This window comes from Gobio gobio, assembly GCF_949357685.1.
Source record: "Gobio gobio genome assembly, chromosome: 2".
Taxonomy (NCBI): domain Eukaryota; kingdom Metazoa; phylum Chordata; class Actinopteri; order Cypriniformes; family Gobionidae; genus Gobio; species Gobio gobio.
The window spans coordinates 72,225,091-72,247,010 of NC_137098.1; the positions used below are offsets into that span (position 1 = coordinate 72,225,091).

Consider the following 21,920-nt stretch of genomic DNA (forward strand, 5'->3'; position numbering starts at 1 on the left):
CATTTAAATGCCACATTAATTTACTGAGGACCCATACAGCCAATGATCATGTGTGAAAACACTTATACATAAATTGATCACTTAGAAATCAAAACTAAGGTTTGAGAAAGAAATAATATGCATACAACAAAATATATTGTTTCATAGCAGCAAAAACAACATTATATGCAAAAACAACATTTTTGGAAGAGTTAAAATAGTTTTGCACAAAGTGTTGCTTTTGCAAGAGATGTCTGATGTTTTGTGTGTTTTGTGTGTAGAGTTACAAGAAATGGAGCCATATTTTCAGAAATTGTGTGTAAGCAATTAGATAAAACTGTAAATGAATCCAGTTTATTTTAGTTCAGGACTCATAGTCCAGGTGTTAGTAATCTGTGCTTAATCTTTGTTCCAGGCAACAATTTTTTAACTCACGATTAACTAGATTAAGGCCTATTCTTGGCATAATTTTAACCCTGTCCAGGAAACCACCTCTTGAAAATCTGCATTGATAATTCATAAAATGTGGTGTGAGCTCAATTTAAATGACAATTACAGAAAAACACAATCTGACTTAACTATAAACACACAAACTTGTACTTTTCACATTTATGATTAATAGCCATTTAAAAAATCATTCACAGTGCAGGGTGGAAAAATTTATTTTGGTATGTAAACTGTATGCTTTACTTGATTTATTTGTGTGCTTTGGTTCATTGTCTTGCTGTCTTCACTGCTGTCCTGTATTATATTATTTTTTTTACATAACATTGGTTATTGCTAATGACATATAGAGTAATTAATCTACACTGTGAGCCCGGACAAGTTGAATCTACTTAAAAAATTGGAGCAAACTGGTTGCCCTAAAAATTTAGTAATGTGAACTAAAACGAGTACATTTAACTTAAATTTAAGTTAACATTTTAACTTAAACTTTAAACTTGTTTTAATTCAGAACCTAGATAAAACTCCCCCTGCTGCTACTCTGATTTGCATTTGTGTAGCTCACAGCATCTTCATTTACATGATAAAGCCTCCCCTAGAATTAAGGGGAGGGGGGGTCATGGGGGGACAACTGCCAAGCAAGGCCCACGTCAATTTACGACAATTTACGGCAGTTTTCGGTGTTGCCTGCAAATTGCCGTGCACAGTCGTAAACCTGAAGTTTCACGGCAATCTACAGTGTCACATACTGACGAAAATTCCACTTTTCATGCAGTGGTTAGTGTGTTATGATCATTTGAAACCAAACTACCTTGCCATCCTATTCCTTTATTATTGAGTGTTTGAGTGCATTAGTTTGGGCTGGATAGTCCTCTATCCAGCCCAAACTAATGCTCTCAAACACTCAAAAAGGGTTGAGTGGTCAAGTAAGTTCTGTCACGTGATATACATTGTGCACACTTAGTTTGTTTATGTGCTTTAGGGACGTTGTATTAGGTACGTTTATTTTAAACAGATTAAACTAAACAGATGTTTTATTATTTTTGAATAATCTTTGAATCTCCCGCTGAAGCCGTGTATGGAATGTTTGAATCTCCAGCTGAAGCCGTGTGTGGAATTTTTGAATCTCCAGCTGAAGCCGTGTATGGAATGTTTGAAACTCCCGCTGAAGCCGTGTATGGAATGTTTGAAACTCCCGCTGAAGCCGTGTATGGAATGTTTGAATCTCCCGCTGAAGCCGTGTATGGAATGTTTGAAACTCCAGCTGAAGCCGTGTATGGAATGTTTGAATCTCCCGCTGAAGCTGTGTATGGAATGCTTGAATCTCCCGCTGAAGCCGAGTATGGAATGCTTGAATCTCCCGCTGAAGCTGTGTATGGAATGTTTGAATCTCCCGCTGAAGCTGAGTATGGAATGTTTGAATCTCTAGCTGAAGCCGTGTATGGAATGTTTGAATCTCCCGCTGAAGCCGTGTATGGAATGTTTGAATCTCTAGCTGAAGCCGTGTATGGAATGTTTGAATCTCCCGCTGAAGCCATGTATGGAATGTTTGAATCTCTCGCTGAAGCTGTGTATGGAATGTTTGAATCTCCCGCTGAAGCTGAGTATGGAATGCTTGAATCTCCCGCTGAAGCTGTGTATGGAATGTTTGAATCTCCCGCTGAAGCTGAGTATGGAATGCTTGAATCTCCCGCTGAAGCAGAGTATGGAATGCTTGAATCTCCCGCTGAAGCTGTGTATGGAATGTTTGAATCTCTAGCTGAAGCTGTGAATGGAATGTTTGAATCTCCCGCTGAAGCCGTGTATGGAATGTTTGAATCTCCCGCTGAAGCCATGTATGGAATGTTTGAATCTCTCGCTGAAGCTGTGAATGGAATGTTTGAATCTCCCTCTGAAGCCGTGTATGGAATGTTTGAATCTCCCGCTGAAGCCATGTATGGAATGTTTGAATCTCTCGCTGAAGCTGTGAATGGAATGTTTGAATCTCCCGCTGAAGCCGTGTATGGAATGTTTGAATCTCCCGCTGAAGCTGTGTATGGAATGTTTGAATCTCCCGCTGAAGCCGTGTATGGAATGTTTGAATCTCTAGCTGAAGCCGTGTATGGAATGTTTGAATCTCCCGCTGAAGCCATGTATGGAATGTTTGAATCTCTCGCTGAAGCTGTGAATGGAATGTTTGAAGCTCCTGCTGAAGCTGTGTATGGAATGTTTGAATCTCCCGCTGAAGCCGTGTATGGAATGTTTGAATCTCTAGCTGAAGCCGTGTATGGAATGTTTGAATCTCCCGCTGAAGCCATGTATGGAATGTTTGAATCTCTCGCTGAAGCTGTGAATGGAATGTTTGAAGCTCCTGCTGTAGCCGTGTATGGAATGTTTGAATCTCCCACTGAAGCCGTGTATGGAATGTTTGAATCTCCAGCTGAAGCCGTGTATGGAATGTTTGAATCTCCAGCTGAAGCCGTGTATGGAATGTTTGAATCTCCCGCTGAAGCCGTGTATGGAATGTTTGAATCTCCAGCTGAAGCCGTGTATGGAATGTTTGAATCTCCCGCTGAAGCCGTATATGGAATGTTTGAATCTCCAGCTGAAGCCGTGTATGGGATGTTTGAATCTCCCTCTGAAGCCGTGTTTGAAGAGAAAATGTGCACCCAACCTGATTTAAACGAGACTGACAATTGACCGTTACTTTGTGCTAATTGTATTTAATTTGTTTATGTGTTTGGTGATACAAGCTATAAGAATTGAACTATTGGTTTTTGTAAATGACTTGTATATTTTGTGTGCTTTTTTGATATGTTTGGATTTATTGTACTGGTGGAATCTGTGTATTATGAATTTGTATTGCACTTCATGAATATGTGATTATATGTTGTTTCACCTGCTCTGGTCTGTGAAGGGTCATTTGAATAGATAAAAACCCCACAAAGAAACAGGATATGATAGGGATAATATAAATTGATGAAGACATTTATTAGATTTCTTTGGGACAGTTTAATTTTATGAATACATCAAATTTTTCTGGATAATACCCCTTTAGGTACACATTAAAACATCATCAAAAGACTCAAGCTGGACTTCAGTTTGAGCTTCACAAAAGTTTGCTTTAAACAACGACCTGGAAGACACACACATGATGTTACTCTCTATTGTAGGGGTGTCCAACCCTGCTCCTGGAGGGCTACCGTCCTGCAGATTTCAGTTTCAACCCTGCTCTAACACACCTATCTGTAATTATCTTGCGCCCTGAACACCATGATCAGGTGTTTTTGATTCAGGTTACTGCTAAAATCTGCAGGGTGGTAGCTCTCCATGACCAGGGTTGGAAACACCCCTGCTCTATCTTTAGATCAGTGGTTCTGATGGGTCACAGACAGCAGGGGAAAATAAAGATAATGGCAAATAATAAAATAATCATGCATTTTTAGGATTAAAAAATATTTGATTGCATATTTAGTTTTTGGCATCAAAGGCAGTGTGTCTATAATATCTACAGTATTCTGGTTAAAATTCACCTGTCACTTAAGATTAAACAGATGCAACTTGGACAGATCCTCAAAAATCATCAAGAAAACTACACAAAGTAAAACAAAATATGACCCAGACACCATTAAATACAGGTTCACTTGCAGTGAGGAAAACATGGTTTAGTGACGACTACATGTATGTTTTATTGACTGCTGAGAGCATGTATAATCAATAAAGAAATCAATAATAAATGGACATATATTTTAACATATTTGGATCAGCCCTTCTGCATAGACCTCCACCTCACACAGAGTGAGAATCCTTGAATCTCCAGGAATGATCAGGTTCACATATCGACCCTCCATACCGTTACAGGCGTAGGTGGACGAACCACCAGCTGGAATACTAGAAATAACAGCACATCTACAGAGAGACAGAGAAAACTTCATTTAGACTTTATTCTTTCTGCACTTGTGTTTTCAGCCTTGAGGAATCAGGGATGTCTATGGATATTAAGCCACTGAAAGAGGGTCTCACTTGGGATTGTTGTTGCCATTGTTATCCAAAGAGTTTCCGATGTGAATCTCTGCTCCGTTAATTTGTTCCGGACAGCAGTCTAGTCTGTTAGTGACGACCACTTTACTAACTCTGTAAGTATCACGCAGATCCAGCCTCCACCATGGGTTAGTCTGAATATTAGTTGACGAGCACGCTAACGATGGTTGTGTGAAACCTGGATTGAAATCAATGGCTTGTTCAGCGATCCAGCTGTCATGGGTTGATGACTGTGTGACAATTCCTCCTGCAGCCAAATTACCTTTAAAATGACAGTATCAAGATATATTTGTGACCCGGGCTGGCATAATAAGTCGCAATGAGCAAATGTTCAATAATTAGTTATTATCTATTGAAGAGCCTGCAAAATGATGTATGATTTGTTGGAATCAGACAAAAAATTCATGAGCTACACCAGTTTGAAGTCAATAGAGTCAGCAAATTCAATTTTGAGAGAAATAGAGTTAAAGTTTTCTGAAGGTTCCAAAACATAATCACCAGCAACCATACCTTAAAGGGGTGGTAAAACAATATTTCGAAGGCTTGATTGTGTTTGTGGGGTGCACTGTAATGTGTTCATGCTTTGTTTTTAAAAAAGTTGCACTATTTTTCATATATTTTACCTTTATTCTACACTGCTCTGTCCCTCCTTGTAAAAACTGTCTGATGGTTTCCGGGTTCTATGTGTTACAGGTTGGTGTACCAGGAACAGGCAGAGGACACAGGAGATGCAGATTCAGACATATTTTAATTCACATTAAACTAAGGCAGGCAAAACACACAACTTAACATAATGGATAATACAGGTACTAAAAATAACGGCATAACAGTGACCAGACAAGGAGTGAATGAACAGGGAGGAACTTAAATAGAGGAGGGGGAGGGGGGACGGGCACCCTGGAGTCCTATGGCAGGAGTATCTGAAGTCTCCAGGGTGGATCAGGCGGCCATGGCGGATCGGGAGCCTCGGCGGCCATGGCGGGTCGGGACATGACAGGTTAAAAAAAGAAATTTTTTGGGGAGCTTCAGGGGTGGAGTGGAGGGCACGCGGAATTGAACCGCCTCGTGGGCTGGAGCGGGCTCGTGGAAGAGTGGAGTGGGCTCGTGGAAGGCTGGAGCGGAGTCCAGGAGGGCTGGAGCGGAGTCCAGGAAGTCCAGGAGGGCTGGAGCGGAGTCCAGGTCCAGGAGGGCTGGAGCAGAGTTCAGGAGAGCTGGAGCAGTGTCCAGGAAGTCCAGGAGGGCTGGAGCGGAGTCCAGGAGGGCTGGGAGCGGAGTCCAGGAAGTCCAAGAGGGCTGGAGCGGAGTCCAGGAAGTCCAAGAGGGCTGGAGAGGAGTCCAGGAAGTCCAAGAGGGCTGGAGAGGAGTCCAGGAAGTCCAAGAGGGCTGGAGAGGAGTCCAGGAAGTCCAAGAGGGCTGGAGAGTAGTCCAGGAAGTCCATGAGAGCTGGAGCAGAGTCCAGGAGAGCTGGAGCAGAGTCCAGGAGACACTGAGCGGGTACAGGAGAGTCTGGAGTGGAATCCAGGCGACTTGGAGTGGAGTCTAGGAGACTAGGGGAGGAGTCCAGGAGACTAGGATAGGGTTCGTGGAAACATGGACTGGAGACGGGTGCAGCTTCGGCCCGGAAGTCTATTAGCCAGTCCTCCTCTGGCTCTGGTGTTGCTGGAGTTGCAGTGGAAGTAGTGAGCTTGTCCTTGGCGAGGCTGATGGCGTAAGGGGAAGCACAGCTCACCAGTACCCACGCAACAAACTCTGCAAAATCCCCTCGAGGTCTCACACTGGGCAGGCATGCCCTAGTCTCCTCACTCAAGCTGGCTACGTAAAAGTTGCACAGCGAATGTTCTGGAAAGTTGGTGAGGAACGCCAGGTTGATGAACTCACGGGTGTGAGCCTTGAGGGGAAGAGTCCCTTGCTCTAAACAGAGCATCTGCACTGCTGCAGTAACGTTTTGAAGTCTGGTCATCTGTTACGGGTTGGTGTACCAGGAACAGGCAGAGGACACAGGAGATGCAGATTCAGACATATTTTAATTCACATTAAACTAAGGCAGGCAAAACACACAACTTAACATAATGGATAATACAGGTACTAAGCATAACGGTGACCAGACAAGGAGTAAATGAACAGGGAGGAACTTAAATAGAGAACAGAAACGAGATAATGAACAAGACACAGCTGGGATGAATGAACTAATGAGGGTAATCAGGTAAACATAGAAATGGCGGGAAAGAGAACAAAGAAACATGTGACAGAATCAAAAACACAACCAAAACAGAACAGACTAATATGTGACACTATGAAGCCGGTCCCTCAAAAAATACGCAATGGGCTCAGATTGGTTAGCTGGCCCAGTGTGTTATGATTCGCTAACCGCCTAGTGCACGTTTGTCGGAAACGTCTCGCCCCTTACCTTTACCGGTAGACTGTGCTTTGGTCAGTATTAGAAACAATGGCGTCAATAAAACCATACAAATTTGAGCCCGAATCAGATCCAGAACATTTTAGTGAAGATGATCGAGCAGAACCTGTTCAACATGTTCAGTCCTCAAGAGTAAAGACTGCGGATCTATAGTGATCGCTACTGAATGGCACCGTTACTTTTGTATTTTTAGTACAGCATTTTTAGAACGATTATAGCAAAATATCTGTCGCAAGAACTATTAACCCAAAACAAACAGTAAACATTGGCTTTACTATAGTAGCCAAATCAAACACAGAACCATGTTTAGCATGCCCGTAGATAAACAATACATAAAAGCTCTAATCAAAGAATAATTTACACTAATTCCAAGTTCGCTGTTGAGATTTTAAAAAAGTTTGTAACGTTAGGTGTTTGTCAGATAACGTTAAGTATGAATGAGCATTTAACAAACTGGTTTGCAGAGCCAAACAGCGTTGTCTTTTGTTTACTTCCTTGCTACAACGTACAATTAACAATACGAACTATTACAGGAAAACACATAGACGAAAAATAAATCACAATTACAGGTTGTGGCCCGTAAACAGCTACTGTTTTTAAATCCATCTTTTAAATCCAAGCCGTTGTGTGAATCCTGCATTGAACTCGCGAAGATTGTGGAAGCTTTCCTCCATGAAATGTGCAGGAGGAGCCGCGTGCGCCCGTTTAGGGATGGGCGATATCTTATCGTTTGCGATATACCGGTAAAAATTCTCCCCACGATAAGAATTTGTCTTCCCGCGATAATAACGATAAAGCCTAGTTGATGGCGCGACCCATCCGCACAGTGCCGTCGCTGGCCGTGTTGATGCCCTAAGCGTTATTAATTTATGATGGCCGTGGTGGCTGCGTTCGTCACTTAGTATATATTAACTTTTCTTGTGGTGCTCCCCGCAGCACTTGGTGCCCTACGCGGAGCGCGTGATGGGAGCGGCGGCACTGAATCCGCATCTCACGTGCAGAGCTGCGGAAGAGTTCATAGCTAAACGAGGGGCTACCTGAGGGCAATCTGAACCTGTACATACAGATGTATTTTCACTCGCTGAGCACTTGGACTGAGCGCTTAAGAGATTCGCTCCGTCTCAATCGATCGGTAAAGCACACTATTTCAGTTCATCTCAATGAATGCGCGCAGTGTATTTGACGCACATTAAACACTAGTGTGAGGCGCGCGACTGAGAGCGCTCAGTGTTACACACACACTCAAAGAGAGAGCGAGAGAGTCTTACACAACACAGAATTGACGTGCTACATGTAAACAATATCCTTTGTTGTATTTTCCTGTAAAATAAAGGTGTTTATTTGGAATTATTCAGCCTTTCGTGAACAGGAAGAGACGAATGCACAAACCAAACGGGAATCTCATAGGCTGTGCCTGTTTTGATTTCAGCAAATCAGTTCGAATGAGCGCTGACAACGTGATTAATTTTCATGAACCCAGAAGCTCATTAATCCTTAGTGCAGTTTATTTTTATTAGTTGAAGAATTCGTGGTATTATTTTATCAACTCAAATGACTGAAGTTCTATCATTAAATCCTTATTTGTAACTTTTTTGTAATCTGAAGACATGGTTGGGATAATTACTTTTGCTGTTTCTGCTATTTTTACTACTGTTTGCACCATGAGTGTATGAATACAGAATCGGTTTACATTTAAAACTTGTCATTGATTTGAATTATTATTGTTTGTATTGTGTGATGTTTTTCAGCACAGTTGCACTATTTAAACATTACCTGCACTTTTACAGAAGACAATTATATCTGCAACTTTTCCATTTCTGAAAAGGCTGGTGTGGAATTTTACATAAAAAAAATAAATGTATATATATTATGTATTATAGGAGCCTATTTGATGACAGGTACGTTTTAAGTAAGATCATTTGTTTTTCTGAGTCTGCATGCAGCTCTCACTTGTATCCAAAAACATGGGGAATGATACTACATTTATCGTCATTGATATCGTTATCGCAATAAATACTAGAAAATATCGGGATACATTTTTAAGTCCATATCGCCCATCCCTACGCCCGTTGTGCATTCACACTGGCAGTGTTTGTCTCGCAAACACACTGCAACGCATCCCCCGTCCCTTGGAAGGCTGAACAAAGTGGACCTGCAATCCGGATGAAAATAACAGCGTTTCGTCGGCATTGCGGCAACAACACTCCAGCCTACTAACTATACCACAACAACGCTTCCCCACAGCAATACAAAATGGCCTCTTCCCCCCTTATTTAATATTCTCGGAGGAGGGGTTTATGTAAATATTGGGGCTGGTGATGTCAGCAACCCTGGAGGAATGTCTGTAGTCCCTACCGGCCGTTTGCTGTAGTCCTTAGAAATTGATTTCTTTAAAAGCAAATATCTCCCTTTGCTTTAAACGTTGTAACTTTACAGATGTTGTTTATGCTCAAACAGCAACATTACACACTAGCTAACGTTAGAAAAGTGAAATTGTGTTTGACCACCCCTTTAAAATCCCTGGTAATAACACCTAATATGTCTCACCCAAGTCAAAACCAATCGTCTATAGGAACAATATATATTAAACTTTTTTCCCCATGATAGTACTGTCACGGTTCATGAATTTGCTGGCTCATTCTGTCTCTGTGTGTGTGGTGTGAGAGTGGGAGGAGTGGCAAGTACAATTGTTTGATTAGCATTAATGAAACAGACAACCTATGTATATTCAAATAATAGAAGAATCTCCAGGGCACTCAGGTAATGTAGAAATAATTTTAAAAGCCTTTAATATATCATGTCAATATTCATTTAAAAAACTTGTGACAAATACACCTACGCGTTACGGCGTCAAGCCTTCATCAGGGTGTGAGTGATATTAAGACCTACTGTACCGCACAGGTCTAATATAATGTTACACATCAGATGCTTTTCCCCGACAGATAACCAAACGTTCACTTAAGACATAACAGATAATGTGTGCGTGAATACTCGCCAAGACAGATATTTTGAAATACTGTAATTCTGTGTATATTGGGATCGCCCACTGTCTAAGAGGCATCTTTGTGCGCACGCTTCAGATGTGTCAGTCAGCACGAGTAAGATTGTTTTGTTTACTTCAGCATCTGATTGGGTCTCCCAGGCGAGACCCCATGACGTCAGTCCGACATAACTTCGAACGTGACTGACTGAATGGGAACATGGTGTCGGCCACACATTTGTTTTATTGACTGCTGAGAGTAGTATAATCAGTAAAGAAATCAATAATAAATGGACATATTTCAACATAGTATGTTTGATCAGACCTTCTGCATAGACCTCCACCTCACACAGAGTGAGAATCCTCGAATCTCCAGGAATGATCAGGTTCACATATCGACCCTCCATACCGTTACAGGCGTAGGTGGACGAACCACCAGCTGGAATACTAGAAATCACAGCACATCTACAGAGAGACAGAGAAAACTTCATTTAGACTTTATTCTTTCTGCACTTGTGTTTTCAGCCTTGAGGAATCAGTTATTTCTATGGATATTAAGCCACTGAAAGAGGGTCTCACACGAGATTGTTGTTGCCATTGTTATCCAAAGAGTTTCCAATGTGAATCTCTGCTCCCTTTATTCGTTCCGGACAGCAGTCTCGTCTGTTAGTGACGATCACTTTACTAACTCTGTAAATAAGACCCAGATCCAGCCTCCACCATGGGTTAGTCTGAATAGTGGTTGATGAGCACGCTAACGATGGTTGTGGGAAAAAACCTGGATTGAAATCAATGGCCCGTTCAGCGATCCAGCTGCCATAGGTTGATGATTGTGTGACGATTCCTCCTGCTGCCAAATTATCTGTAAAATGACAGTCTCAAGATATATCTTTTTATTTTATAAGCGGTTTCTTTATTTTAGCAATTCACTTCTATCAGATCTGTCTGGTTTAAGACTAGAACTACACTCTATAACTATATTAACACCACTTGAATGCAATCAGAATGGCTTCAAAAAGTCCAGGTTATGAATTACCTGGATAAACCACATAGACTTCCACCTCAGCGAGAGTCAGAATCTTATCATTTCCAGGAATAACCACAGATACATATCGTCCCTCCATCCTATTACACGAGTAGCTGTAGGAAGCTCCTGCTGGAATACTAGGAATTACAGCACATCTGGAGAGAGACAATAGTGTGAGTTGCTTTTGCTCATTATGACTTGTATTTTTTTCTCTCTAAATTTATTTAATAAACTGTATATTTTATGGTTTGATATTTCCCCAATGTATGTACAATATGATATTTTGAAGAAAAAAAATGTGTTTGCAGCTAGGCTGCAAATGCAATTGAAACGTGCACATTTTTAATTTTATTTATTGAACAGAGAAACACAATCCAAACAGTTAAAATAACAATACAGAAATTTGAAATGCAAGGGGGGGATATAAACAAAATTATAGGAATACATTAAAAAGTGTACATGCTTGCAAAATTCTAATAGCTTTTTGTTTCTTCGAGGTTAATATAGATTCAACATTATATTTCACTTCATTTTGAAGTGCTATAAAAAAAAAATACCAGAAAATGTACATTTATGGATATGAATTTTGGCCATTAAAATAAAAAATAAATAAAATAAGTGCAAAAAAAGGGTGGAATCATCTGCTAATTGCGTTATAACTAATTCTCTATTCATAATAAACATACCTTTAATCGCACTGGCTTTAAAGGTGTCATGAACTGGCTTTTTTAAAAATGTTATACTGTTGTCTGAGGTCAACTTATGATGTTTGCATGGTTTTTACGTAAAAAAAACATCATAATGAATAAGTAATTCATTTTCTGCCCTGGTTTACCACAAATAAAGGATTCTCCAGCCTTTGACCGCGTGCTAAGGTATGTTAAGTTAGACACGAACACAATCGATTGATCTTTATCAAACGATCTGTAACAATGGAATAATATCACATATAAAACACGTTTTACTCACACAAGTGTGTGGTTTCATTCATTCATGTAATCTCATCCTTTCAGCAAATCCAGTCTCTTGTTTACAAACGAATCCGTGATCAGAAATGAAGGAACAAACGCGCAAAGTCTTACCCATGTGAGCTGGATATCCATTAAAAATAAAGTTCATTCATGCATTCATAATATTGGAATCTGAATATTCTGATATTTATTTAGCCAAACAATAAATATATCATACTAAGATTATTTTTATCCTGATTGTGATTATATCCATATAAATTCCCCAAGATTAATATATTATCTACATATTTAATTACTTGGCAAATAAAATGTCCTGCAGGATCATATTGTGTATGTAAAACAACTCCAATAAATCTATTCTTTAAAGTAATAACTCCAGCCGAGTGTGAAACCATAACGTGAGAAAACCATACAGATTCTGCATTAATTTAGCGTAAATGGCGATCAATAGTGGATAATAATATATAGCCTAATGTATAATAAACTGACGGTAACAATGTTGCGCTGTTGACACTCGCACAGCCTCTCGAGGAGAAATCAATGTTACTGAATGATTGATTCAGCGCTTTGAATGAATCGTTTGTATCAAAGATTCAAAGACCTATTCATAAACGACTGCCTCATTCTTCTCAATAGGCTCGTTTGAGATGAGCAAAATCTGCGCAGAACTGATCACCGGTGATCACCGTGAGATGCATGCCGGTTAGAAAAGTGTCCGAGTTACGTCCGACTTACTCTGATGTCATGCTGACGTGTGTCAAAAATCTCTCGCGATGGCAAGGCGGACGTGTCGGATTCTGCAGACGAGCGCAGCTGCTCTCCACCGACTGCTCTGATCAAAAGCATGATGGGAAACGACTTGCTGACGACACAGTTTAATGCTTTTTGGTTTAAACAACCGTGATATATGGTTCTCATTTAAAATGTTTGATTTTAAAACTATAATATCATGTTTTTATGTGTATATAAATTATGTGTGAATATTCCCAAACTCTCTGACTGTGCGATCTCTCTCTGTGGCTTGTGATTTTTGTCATATTTATAAAACATTAAACATGTAATTAAAGTAACAATGAATGATAAAAATAAGCAACAAAAACTTTGGGTGTCTTGTTCATCATATTTATTTTCATATAAAAGTAACAGAACTTAAATAACATACAGTTTATCAGCAACAAAGCGCACGAGTGTGGATCCCGCGATATCTGCCTTTGATCTCGCAGGAGTCTGATCCACTACGAGAAGAAAAAACTGTCCGTCATGCCTGAACTTTTTTCACTCCTCCCCTGAATGCAGCCGCCTAGTCTCAGCTGAATTTCAGGCGAGGCGCATCTCAAACGAGCCTATTCTTGAATGAATCAGCCGTTTGAACGAATCGACTCAATGACTCACTCATTAAAACGGTCACCTGCCGCCACCTACTGGTGGTTTACTTTCATGTTTAAACATTCTTTCCAACTTTTCTTATTTGTATATTCAAAAATATTTAAAACAATCTCATAACATTTTGTAATGCAGTTGTAATTTTTCAGTGTAAATTATTTAATTTGATTGGTAACAGCCATACAGTGTCTTATTATTCTAATTTAATTTGTAGATCAAATTTAAGAATATAAACTGAAAGCTGAAGCATAGCCTATATTTAATAATGCCCTTAGTAACAATATCAAAGATATGCAGATTTAAATACGTCAAAGCTGATTGAACACTGTTGAGAATTATTTCTTCAGAATAAGTTAAATTTACAACACACAGACACACACACACACAAATCTGGACAAGCACGTGAACAGGCTTAACCCTCTGGAGTCTGAGCTCTTTTGGGGCCCTTAAGAAGTTGACATGCTCTGACATTTGTGTTTTTTTTCAGTTGCTTATAAACAAATTAATGGCAAAAGTGTAATTACACTGAATTCAGCACAAACTGGGCTACCATAATATGTGAGCAACATGTATGTACATGCTTGTATTTTTGAGAGAAAAATATTTATGCACGGATTTTGAAAAAAAAAAAAAAAAATGTTTTAAAACTAAGGCCTCAAAACACACAATAGATATGTGTCCACAAGACTTTTGACTCCATCTTGTATTTCCATAGAGTTTTTTCTTTAAACTGATGTGAGAATCATTGAGCCTACTCATTCACATAAAACAATACACTGATTTAAAATTTGTAAGACAGTTTCTCTTCTCAAAGCCAATATGCGAGGAGGCGTGATAGCTAATGAATAATGATGAGGACTCGCATTAATGAGCTGCATAATGAATGAGATTCAGGTAAGTCTGTGACAGAGAGCAACAGGACAAAGGAAATACATATTTTTTGTAGTTTATTATATTTGGAATGTAATCAACAAAGGCCTATTATATTTAAAATGATCAGAAGATTTGACTACACCACAAAAATGCTCTTCTTATTTGGTATTTTTTCTTGTTTCCAGTCCAAATATTTAAAATTCTTGAATCAAGATTAATTTACTAGATAAGTACAAATTTCTGGGCGGAAAATCAAAATGAAGTGAGTTTTTGCTTAGTTAGTTAGTTAGTTAGTTAACTTTATTGTCCCCAAGGGGAACAGTGCAGAGTTGCTTCATAAAGGTAGACCAGATTTACAGAATTAAAGCAATCTTTATTCTCTGCCACAACAATTTATGCTTTATTAAACTATAATTTACGATTTATTACACCAATTTATTAAAACACAACAATTAGCTAATGAGATTAAAACCATGTTTTTACTCCAAACTTACTTTACTTTTGGCTTTGGATCAAAAAATCAGACAGAAAATATATTTCACAATATTCTGCATAATTATAATGCTCGAGTAGCATTGCATTATAAATAAAATCTATTATGAAAACACCCAACATGGTATAAATAACACAAATAAGCCATATATTGTCGCGATTGTGTGTTTATTATCTTCAAACTTGTCTATTTGCATGTTAGTCTAACATTGTTAGAGCGATCAATGAATATGAAAACCGTTGGTACCTTCTAAAGATAGTAATAGGAGCGTCAGCTGCTCTCATTCATAAAAAACTCTTCATACTTCATACTTCATACTGGCAGCCGGAGGGCGCTCTGTGTACATGTAGTCCATATATAGCACGCATGAAGAAGATATCTACATGTGCCCGGAGCGCCCTCCGACTGCCAGTATGAAGTATGAAGAGTTTTTTATGAATGAGAGCAGCTGACGCTCATATTACTATCTTTAGAAGGTACCGACGGTTTTCATATTCATAACTGACACATATTAACAAATTACGATCACTATATGTCTTTGAGAATAAAACAGAGGTCAAAAATGGAAGCTTGAATCTTATATCTTTTAAATGATGTATAGTTTGTCTAGGTAATTACTTACATCTGACAGTCATTTTGAGCTAATTTAAACAAAGAAAGCTTCAGTGCGCCCTCGTTGCACGATGTGTTTGTTTGAGCTGGTGTGTGTGTGGGCAGTATTTGAATCTCAATAGAGTGCCGAAGTAATGACGTCACTTTGTAGGCCAAAACGCGGAAGTGAGTTAGCATTTTAGCCCTATGGGTTCCCTCGCCCTAAAGTCTATGGGTTTTTTGAATGGGTTTTTGCTAAATCGCCTGAAATAAGGTCTGTGGTTAACAAAGCCTCTATATATTTTCACGTTTTAATCTATGACATAAAACACACTAGTTATAACCTGCTTGTGATTTTTTAAGACTTTATTGTGTCTTAAAAACGATGGTTGCTAACAAGTTGCTAAAAGGGACTACATCCTTTGGCGGGGACTTTAGACGTCATCGTGACAAACAGGCAATCTCTCACTAGCCCGCGTTTCAGCCTAAGAATGAAGAACTTATGTGGCGTGAATAAATCGCGCTATTCGCGCAAAGTTGGATGCTTGAACATTTGGAGTTTACTCTCTTCACATGTTTGTCTCGTTGAGAAATGGCTGACATGGGCTGTGTTTACACGTCTTTTTGTGTTAAAATCTACTGTTAATGTGTGACACTCTGTGGCGTCTCCAGCTATAATTAGTCTTGTGGAGATTTAACGGCCCATATTTGCTCGTATGGATCTATAATTTGTTCCCTGGCAAATCGTTTAGGCTGAGTGCAAAGATAAGTTTCATTACTTGTTTATTTTTAGGCTATAACTGTACGTTACCGTTGTAAGTTAGCCAACTAGCACTGACTTTGAATGTTTGACTGAATTGTTTGCTTTATTTCATGTGTAGCTTATTATACGTTTTGTATTATTGATCATACTTAAACTTGCATTTAACAAAAAGAGACTGGGTTGTGTTTCATGTCATTTAATGTTATCACAGTGATAATCATATTGTCTGAAAAAACATTAACAAAAGATAAATCTCAGAGAGGCACGCATAAACAAAATTAGTTTCTAACATTTTTGGAAAAAACGAATGGGCAATATTTCTCATGAAAAAGTGGATAAGTGTTCATACACAGCGCAGATCATAATGAGCGAGCGTGCTTTTAAATAAAGTTTGAGGAAGCTTGATGATGACGTTGATCCGCGACCATGGTGTGCTGTAGTCCGTTTATAGCCTACCGTTAGCATTTTATATCTGACGGCTTTATTTGGGCTTCAAAATGTATACATTTTGGATTAACTTGTAAAGATTATCTTGGTAGACAAAACGTGTAAGGGTCATTACTCTTTGTTGAACACAGATCTTATTTGTTGCGATTTTCCAAAAGTCTATGGGGAAAATGAATGGCTTTTTGATCGAGGGAACCCATGCGCCGCTAACTTCCGGGTTGACCTACAAAGTGACGTCATTACTTCAGCACTCTATAGAGCGCGTGCTTAGTGGGCGTGGTCGCATTAACTATAATGAGCCGCTCAGGAACGACTAACAACACTCTGCTTTCAAACAGATTACATAAACACAGAATATTTGTTCTTGATTGGGTTTACAGTGTTTAAAACCTGACATTTCAGCGTTTCTTCAGACACATGTCTCATGTTTGTAAGACAAGAATTCACTAAGCTAGAGGTCATTTTCTGAAGACTATCTGAATGAACGTCTTTGACAGAGAGGCTGCAGATCGCGCTTCATGTTTGATTTCTTTATTTTGCAAAAAGCACAACAATTTGTTTTTATTGTGACTGTACTAAAAAAAATAAACTTAACAGATTATAATGATGTATAACACTTGCCTGTATGATAAAAAAACGACAGTTATTTGAGTCTCTTTGGCACTGATAAGAAAAAAAGCCGGCGTGATTGCCGACTCGAGAGGGTTAATGTCGAGAAAAAGGGAAAAAAAAGTGGCTGGTAAAAAGTCACTGTGGCTGGTGGTGAAAAAAGTTAATTTCAGGCCCTGGACTTGCCGAACGACTTGTTTCCAGTTCTTAATCGGAGGGATACACAGACCTGGACTACGCTGCTGTTTTGCCTTCATTGTAAATTTGTTTTGTTTATTTTTTGTTTTTGTTTTTTTGGTATTCTTGTCCCGTGTGGGGAATTGTTTGTGGATCTGGGTTTTCTTTTCATATGTATCATTTTAATTTTCTTGATAAATTTGAGCCCAGATATTTACTGGTGAACAATTGTATAAACCTCTACCAGCGGTTATATATGGCAACTGCCCCAGGTATCTTTTATAATAGTTTTTTTTTCTAATTGGGATTTATAACTTTGGGTCTTCCCGAGGACGCCGGTAAAGAGGGTACTTTGCCCACCCATCTTTTTTGTGGAGTGTTAAACACGCTTGAGTGTGAGTTTTACAATGTCTTTTGGTGTGGAGCACTAGTGTGGTTGCAGTGATTGCTCATTGGGTGGATTTTCTCTCTTACTCTGTCAGGATTTTTTTTCTGTCAGTGTCCTTGGCAATCCGGGTTTCCAATGCAGTTTTGATATTTATTTAATTTTATTTTTTCCCTTGTTGATTTACAATACCTTCTATATATATATATATATATATATATATATATACATGAACATGAAATAAAAATTGGTTTTAATTGACAGAACTGTCTCAGTCCTCTCTGGGTAGAACGAACCTGTAAGTGTTTATATATCCTTGGGTGAAAGTCCCGAGGTGGCGTAGTTGGCTACCTTAAGAGTTTATTTGAGATTTTGCTTAAAGGGTAAATAAACCCTAAACCAACTTTTTTTAGTTAATGATCTGTAATACTGGGGCTTTATTAATGCTGTTCATTGATTCGAGTAAATGTTTTGACATTTGAGTATAGAGTGTTTTAATTCTATAAAATATGGTGTAAAACCGCCAAAGTGCTGCCCTCTTAAGGTTGAACGGTGGCTACTGCAGTTAAATTTTCCTATTGGACGTTGTGGTACATCGTGACGCAGGATGGTCCTTCCAACGGCTCACTATCCGCGCCCCTGACACGAGCTCACCACGCCCTCAGAAATGTTTCCCCCAATCACACGATGAGAACGGCTTCACTCCAGTATGAACTGTCATATTACATGAAGTAGAAACATTATGAATGAAACTGACTTGACACTTGCTTTAACATTGTAATAAAGAAAATGCGGTTAAATAATGCAGTTGTCAGTACACGTCAGGCTTTTCTTGCGATATTATTACCGCCCGTCATGTGTGCAGATAAGTTTCATATACGAGACGCACTTTCAAACCCTGACACGCAAGTGGTTGCCGCAGTAACGGACATCAATACCGTAACGTGCTGGTGTATATTCTATATGTATATGGGTCTGTGTCTACAGACAATTCACCCTCCTCCACTTCAGGTGAAGGTAGGAGAATGACCGCTCTGTTGCAAAGCTGGCGTCACTCCAGTCATTCTCCATCTTTGCGACTCGCGAGTCAGACAGCTATCAATCAATCCGTCACTGCGGGTCTCAGGTGCACGCCCTCCGCTCAGCTCCGCCCTCGGTTCATCCCCTCTGTCTCCGCTGGGCTCTGCCCACTTTTCCAGCATTTTTTAAAAATTGCCAGTGGGGGGAGTTAACCCTGCAAACATGCCCCTGTGGGGCCTACGCTGGCTTTTTGCGGGCACAGTGGGCTAGGGCCAGCCCACACCAAACCTAAAATGGCCCAGTGTGGGCTTGCCCAGGCGAGGCCCACAGCTTTGGGCCCACCGTGGGCTATCTGTGAGCAGCCCACTCTAGCAGACTGCCCACATTAAGCCCATGGTGGGCCAGTGTGGGCCAGCCCGTTCGGGCCCAGAACAACTTTTGTACCTTTGGTCCCATGCAGGTTTTGTGTAGGCTGCCCACTTCGTAAAAAACAAAAAAAACAAAGATTTTAATGTGAAAAGACGTACCTTATATCTGCACAGAAGGAATAAAAGAAAAAAAATATATATATATTATTTGCATTGTGTCTAATGATCCCTTAAAAACTCATGAACAAATCTTACTTTAAAAAGCCTATTATTTTTACTGGATATGATGTTTGTAATAGGGTCCAAAATTAAAAATCTGGCTGGCTCTTTTTTTTTATTTTTTATTCCCAACCTAGTTAATTTTGAATATTGCATATCATGAATAAAATCATAAGCTTTTAGTTTATTTTGTGGAGCTCAAAATGTAAAGTGTACAGAGCTCTGCGTCACTTTGCTTGGAACTATTTTTTTGCTGAAGAACACCATATATCACTGCGCACTTGAGTCACTTGCCGCCAACGGTCGGAATCGGATCTTCCTTCATCTGACTGGATTTCTCCTGACTCTGAGGTGAGTTTTAATTGTAGGTTGTATTATCTTTGGCATTTAACAGTAAATATTTTCCATAGTGTGTGTTTTGATGGGATTGTATTTCAGTTATTTTTCTGTTAATCCATGTCTATGTTGTTGTCGAGCGACAACGGAGTGACGTATTACGTTGCTAACTTAGCTTAAACTATACTTAGCTCAGATAAATATATATTGGTTAGTCCTTTTCACCCGGTTTCCCCTGTTCTGTATGTAATACGTCGGGTTGCCACAGTAAACTGCTAAAGTCTGACAAAAAAAGTTTGTTATAAAGCTAACGGCTGTGCTCGTAGCAAGCGCCCTGCAAGTGCAGAGGAGAAAGACTGCGAGAAATGTATACGAATGTGTGGGATATCCCGTTTTTTTTTGTGGACTATTAAAATATCTCCACGATCCGCTTTTGAAGAAATATAGTAACGTATCAGTTTAGTTCTGGCGGAAGAGTAACGTTAACACTCCGGGACACTGCAATTCACAAATGTTCATTATTTTCATGTGCTAAGGGTAACTAAGCCCTAAAATATATCACTTATAAATGAATAAATTCTAAATTAATAATAGTAGTTATTAAGATCAATGTGGTTTGGAATTGGTAAATATGCCTGGAAAAAAAATATGATCAGAAAATTGACGTGCCTAATAATGCTGCACGTGACGTTACTGTACAGGGGCTTTAAAAAAATGTTTTTGTCCTAAACCAATTTTTTTCCCTAAATGCAAATCACTTTTTAATTTTTGTATATTTCCCTTCCTGTTAGACTGCCTATCTAGGTACCATTGGTGGATGTAATGTCCAAGTTGCAACTAGAAGAATACTTGGTAACGTTACATTGATCGGCCATTCTTTAGCCACTCAATTGAACTGGAATGGCTCAAACCAGAAGAGACCTTTTCAGAACTTGAGGCTAAGGAGGGTTGCAACAGGTAAGCCAGCATGCGGTATTAGAAATGGCATATATAAATTACTTAACACACAGTGTTGTTTCATATAGGCCTATTTGCTTTTCAGAGGCTGTAAGAAAATGCTCCTTTCAGCAAAGTCCTCCTGATTCTGAAGTTGAGAGTAAGATAAAGGTGTGGCTGCAGAATTCAAGAGACAGAGCGGGTGGAGGAAAGGAGCGTAGCACCGTCTGCTGACGAGCCGAGAGACCCCGGGGGAAGAGTGAGCTTTGCCAATGAATACTTTAGCATAGGGTTACAGCACTGCGTGACAGAGGGTCTGTGGAAAAGTCTAGAAAAAAAACATTAAAAAAATCTACATCTACATAAATATGATTAAAATAAATAAATTATTGTAAATAAATAAATAATTGAGATTAAAATATATGTGAAAAAGCCTAAAGTAAATCTGTGAATATATTAATAATAATAATAATAAAATTAATTAATAAATAAATAAATACATTTGCTTAAATAAACCTGTGAAAGTTTAGAGAAAAAACATGTATATTAAATAAATAAGATAAATAAATAATTGATCAAATGTTAAATTAACATAATAAAATGAAAAAAGTAAAAATAAATTATTTGTATTATTGTATTAAATTAACGATTAATATAATTAATAAAAATTGGACTTAAATGAATAAATAAATTAGATTAAAATATATGTGGAAAAGCCTAAAAGTAAATCTGTGAATAATAAAAAAATGAATAAATAAGTACATTTGCTTAAATAAACCTCCGAAAGTTTAGAGGAAAAACCATATATATTAAATTACGTACATAAATAAATTAGATAAATAAATAAGTGATCAAATGTTAAATTAACATAATACAATGTAAAAAAGTAAAATAAATTAGATACAAATAAATTATTACTTTTTAGTCTATTAAATTAACGATTAATATAAATTAATAAAAATTGGACTTAAATATACAAAAAGATGCAATTAACAGTATATTCTTATAGTGAGTAGAAAAGATATACAGTGGCATGAAAAAGTATGTGAACCGCTTGCAGAATCTGTGAAAATGGGAATCATTTTAACTAAATAAGAGGGATCATACAAAATGCATGTTATTTTTTATTTAGTACTGTCCTGAATAAGATATTTTACTTAAATGTTTACATATAGTCCACAAGACAAAAAAATAGCTGAATTTATTAAAATAACCCTGATAAAAAGTTTCTGAAGCATTGATTCTCAGTGTGTGTGTCGTTCCCTGGATGATCCACGGCTGTGTGTGTGTGTGTGTGTGTGTGTGTGCGTGTGTGTGTGTCGTTCCCTGGATGATCCACGGCTGTGTGTCGTTCCCTGGATGATCCACGGCTGTGTGTGTGTGTGCGTGTGTGTGTCGTTCCCTGGATGATCCACGGCTGTGTGTGTGTGTGTGTGTGTGTGTGTGTGTGTGTGTGTGTGTGTGTGTGTGCGTGTGTGTGTGT

The 21,920-nt window shown here is 38.8% G+C and overlaps 1 protein-coding gene across 1 annotated transcript in view; it reads right to left on the minus strand.

Annotated features, from left to right (window-relative positions):
- Window positions 1-3,375: 3,375 nt before the first annotated feature.
- Window positions 3,376-21,920, minus strand: part of LOC307141168 (uncharacterized protein) — a 28,798-nt gene continuing 10,253 nt past the window's right edge. Inside the window, exons 4-8 of the mRNA XM_079841149.1 lie at window positions 10,876-11,021; window positions 10,419-10,701; window positions 10,165-10,304; window positions 4,426-4,705; window positions 3,376-4,311 (exon numbers count right to left, since the gene is read on the minus strand). Coding sequence (XP_079697275.1) covers window positions 4,152-4,311; window positions 4,426-4,705; window positions 10,165-10,304; window positions 10,419-10,701; window positions 10,876-11,021 — 1,009 coding nt within the window. The 3' untranslated portion in view covers window positions 3,376-4,151. The remainder of the gene's footprint in view (window positions 4,312-4,425; window positions 4,706-10,164; window positions 10,305-10,418; window positions 10,702-10,875; window positions 11,022-21,920) is intronic.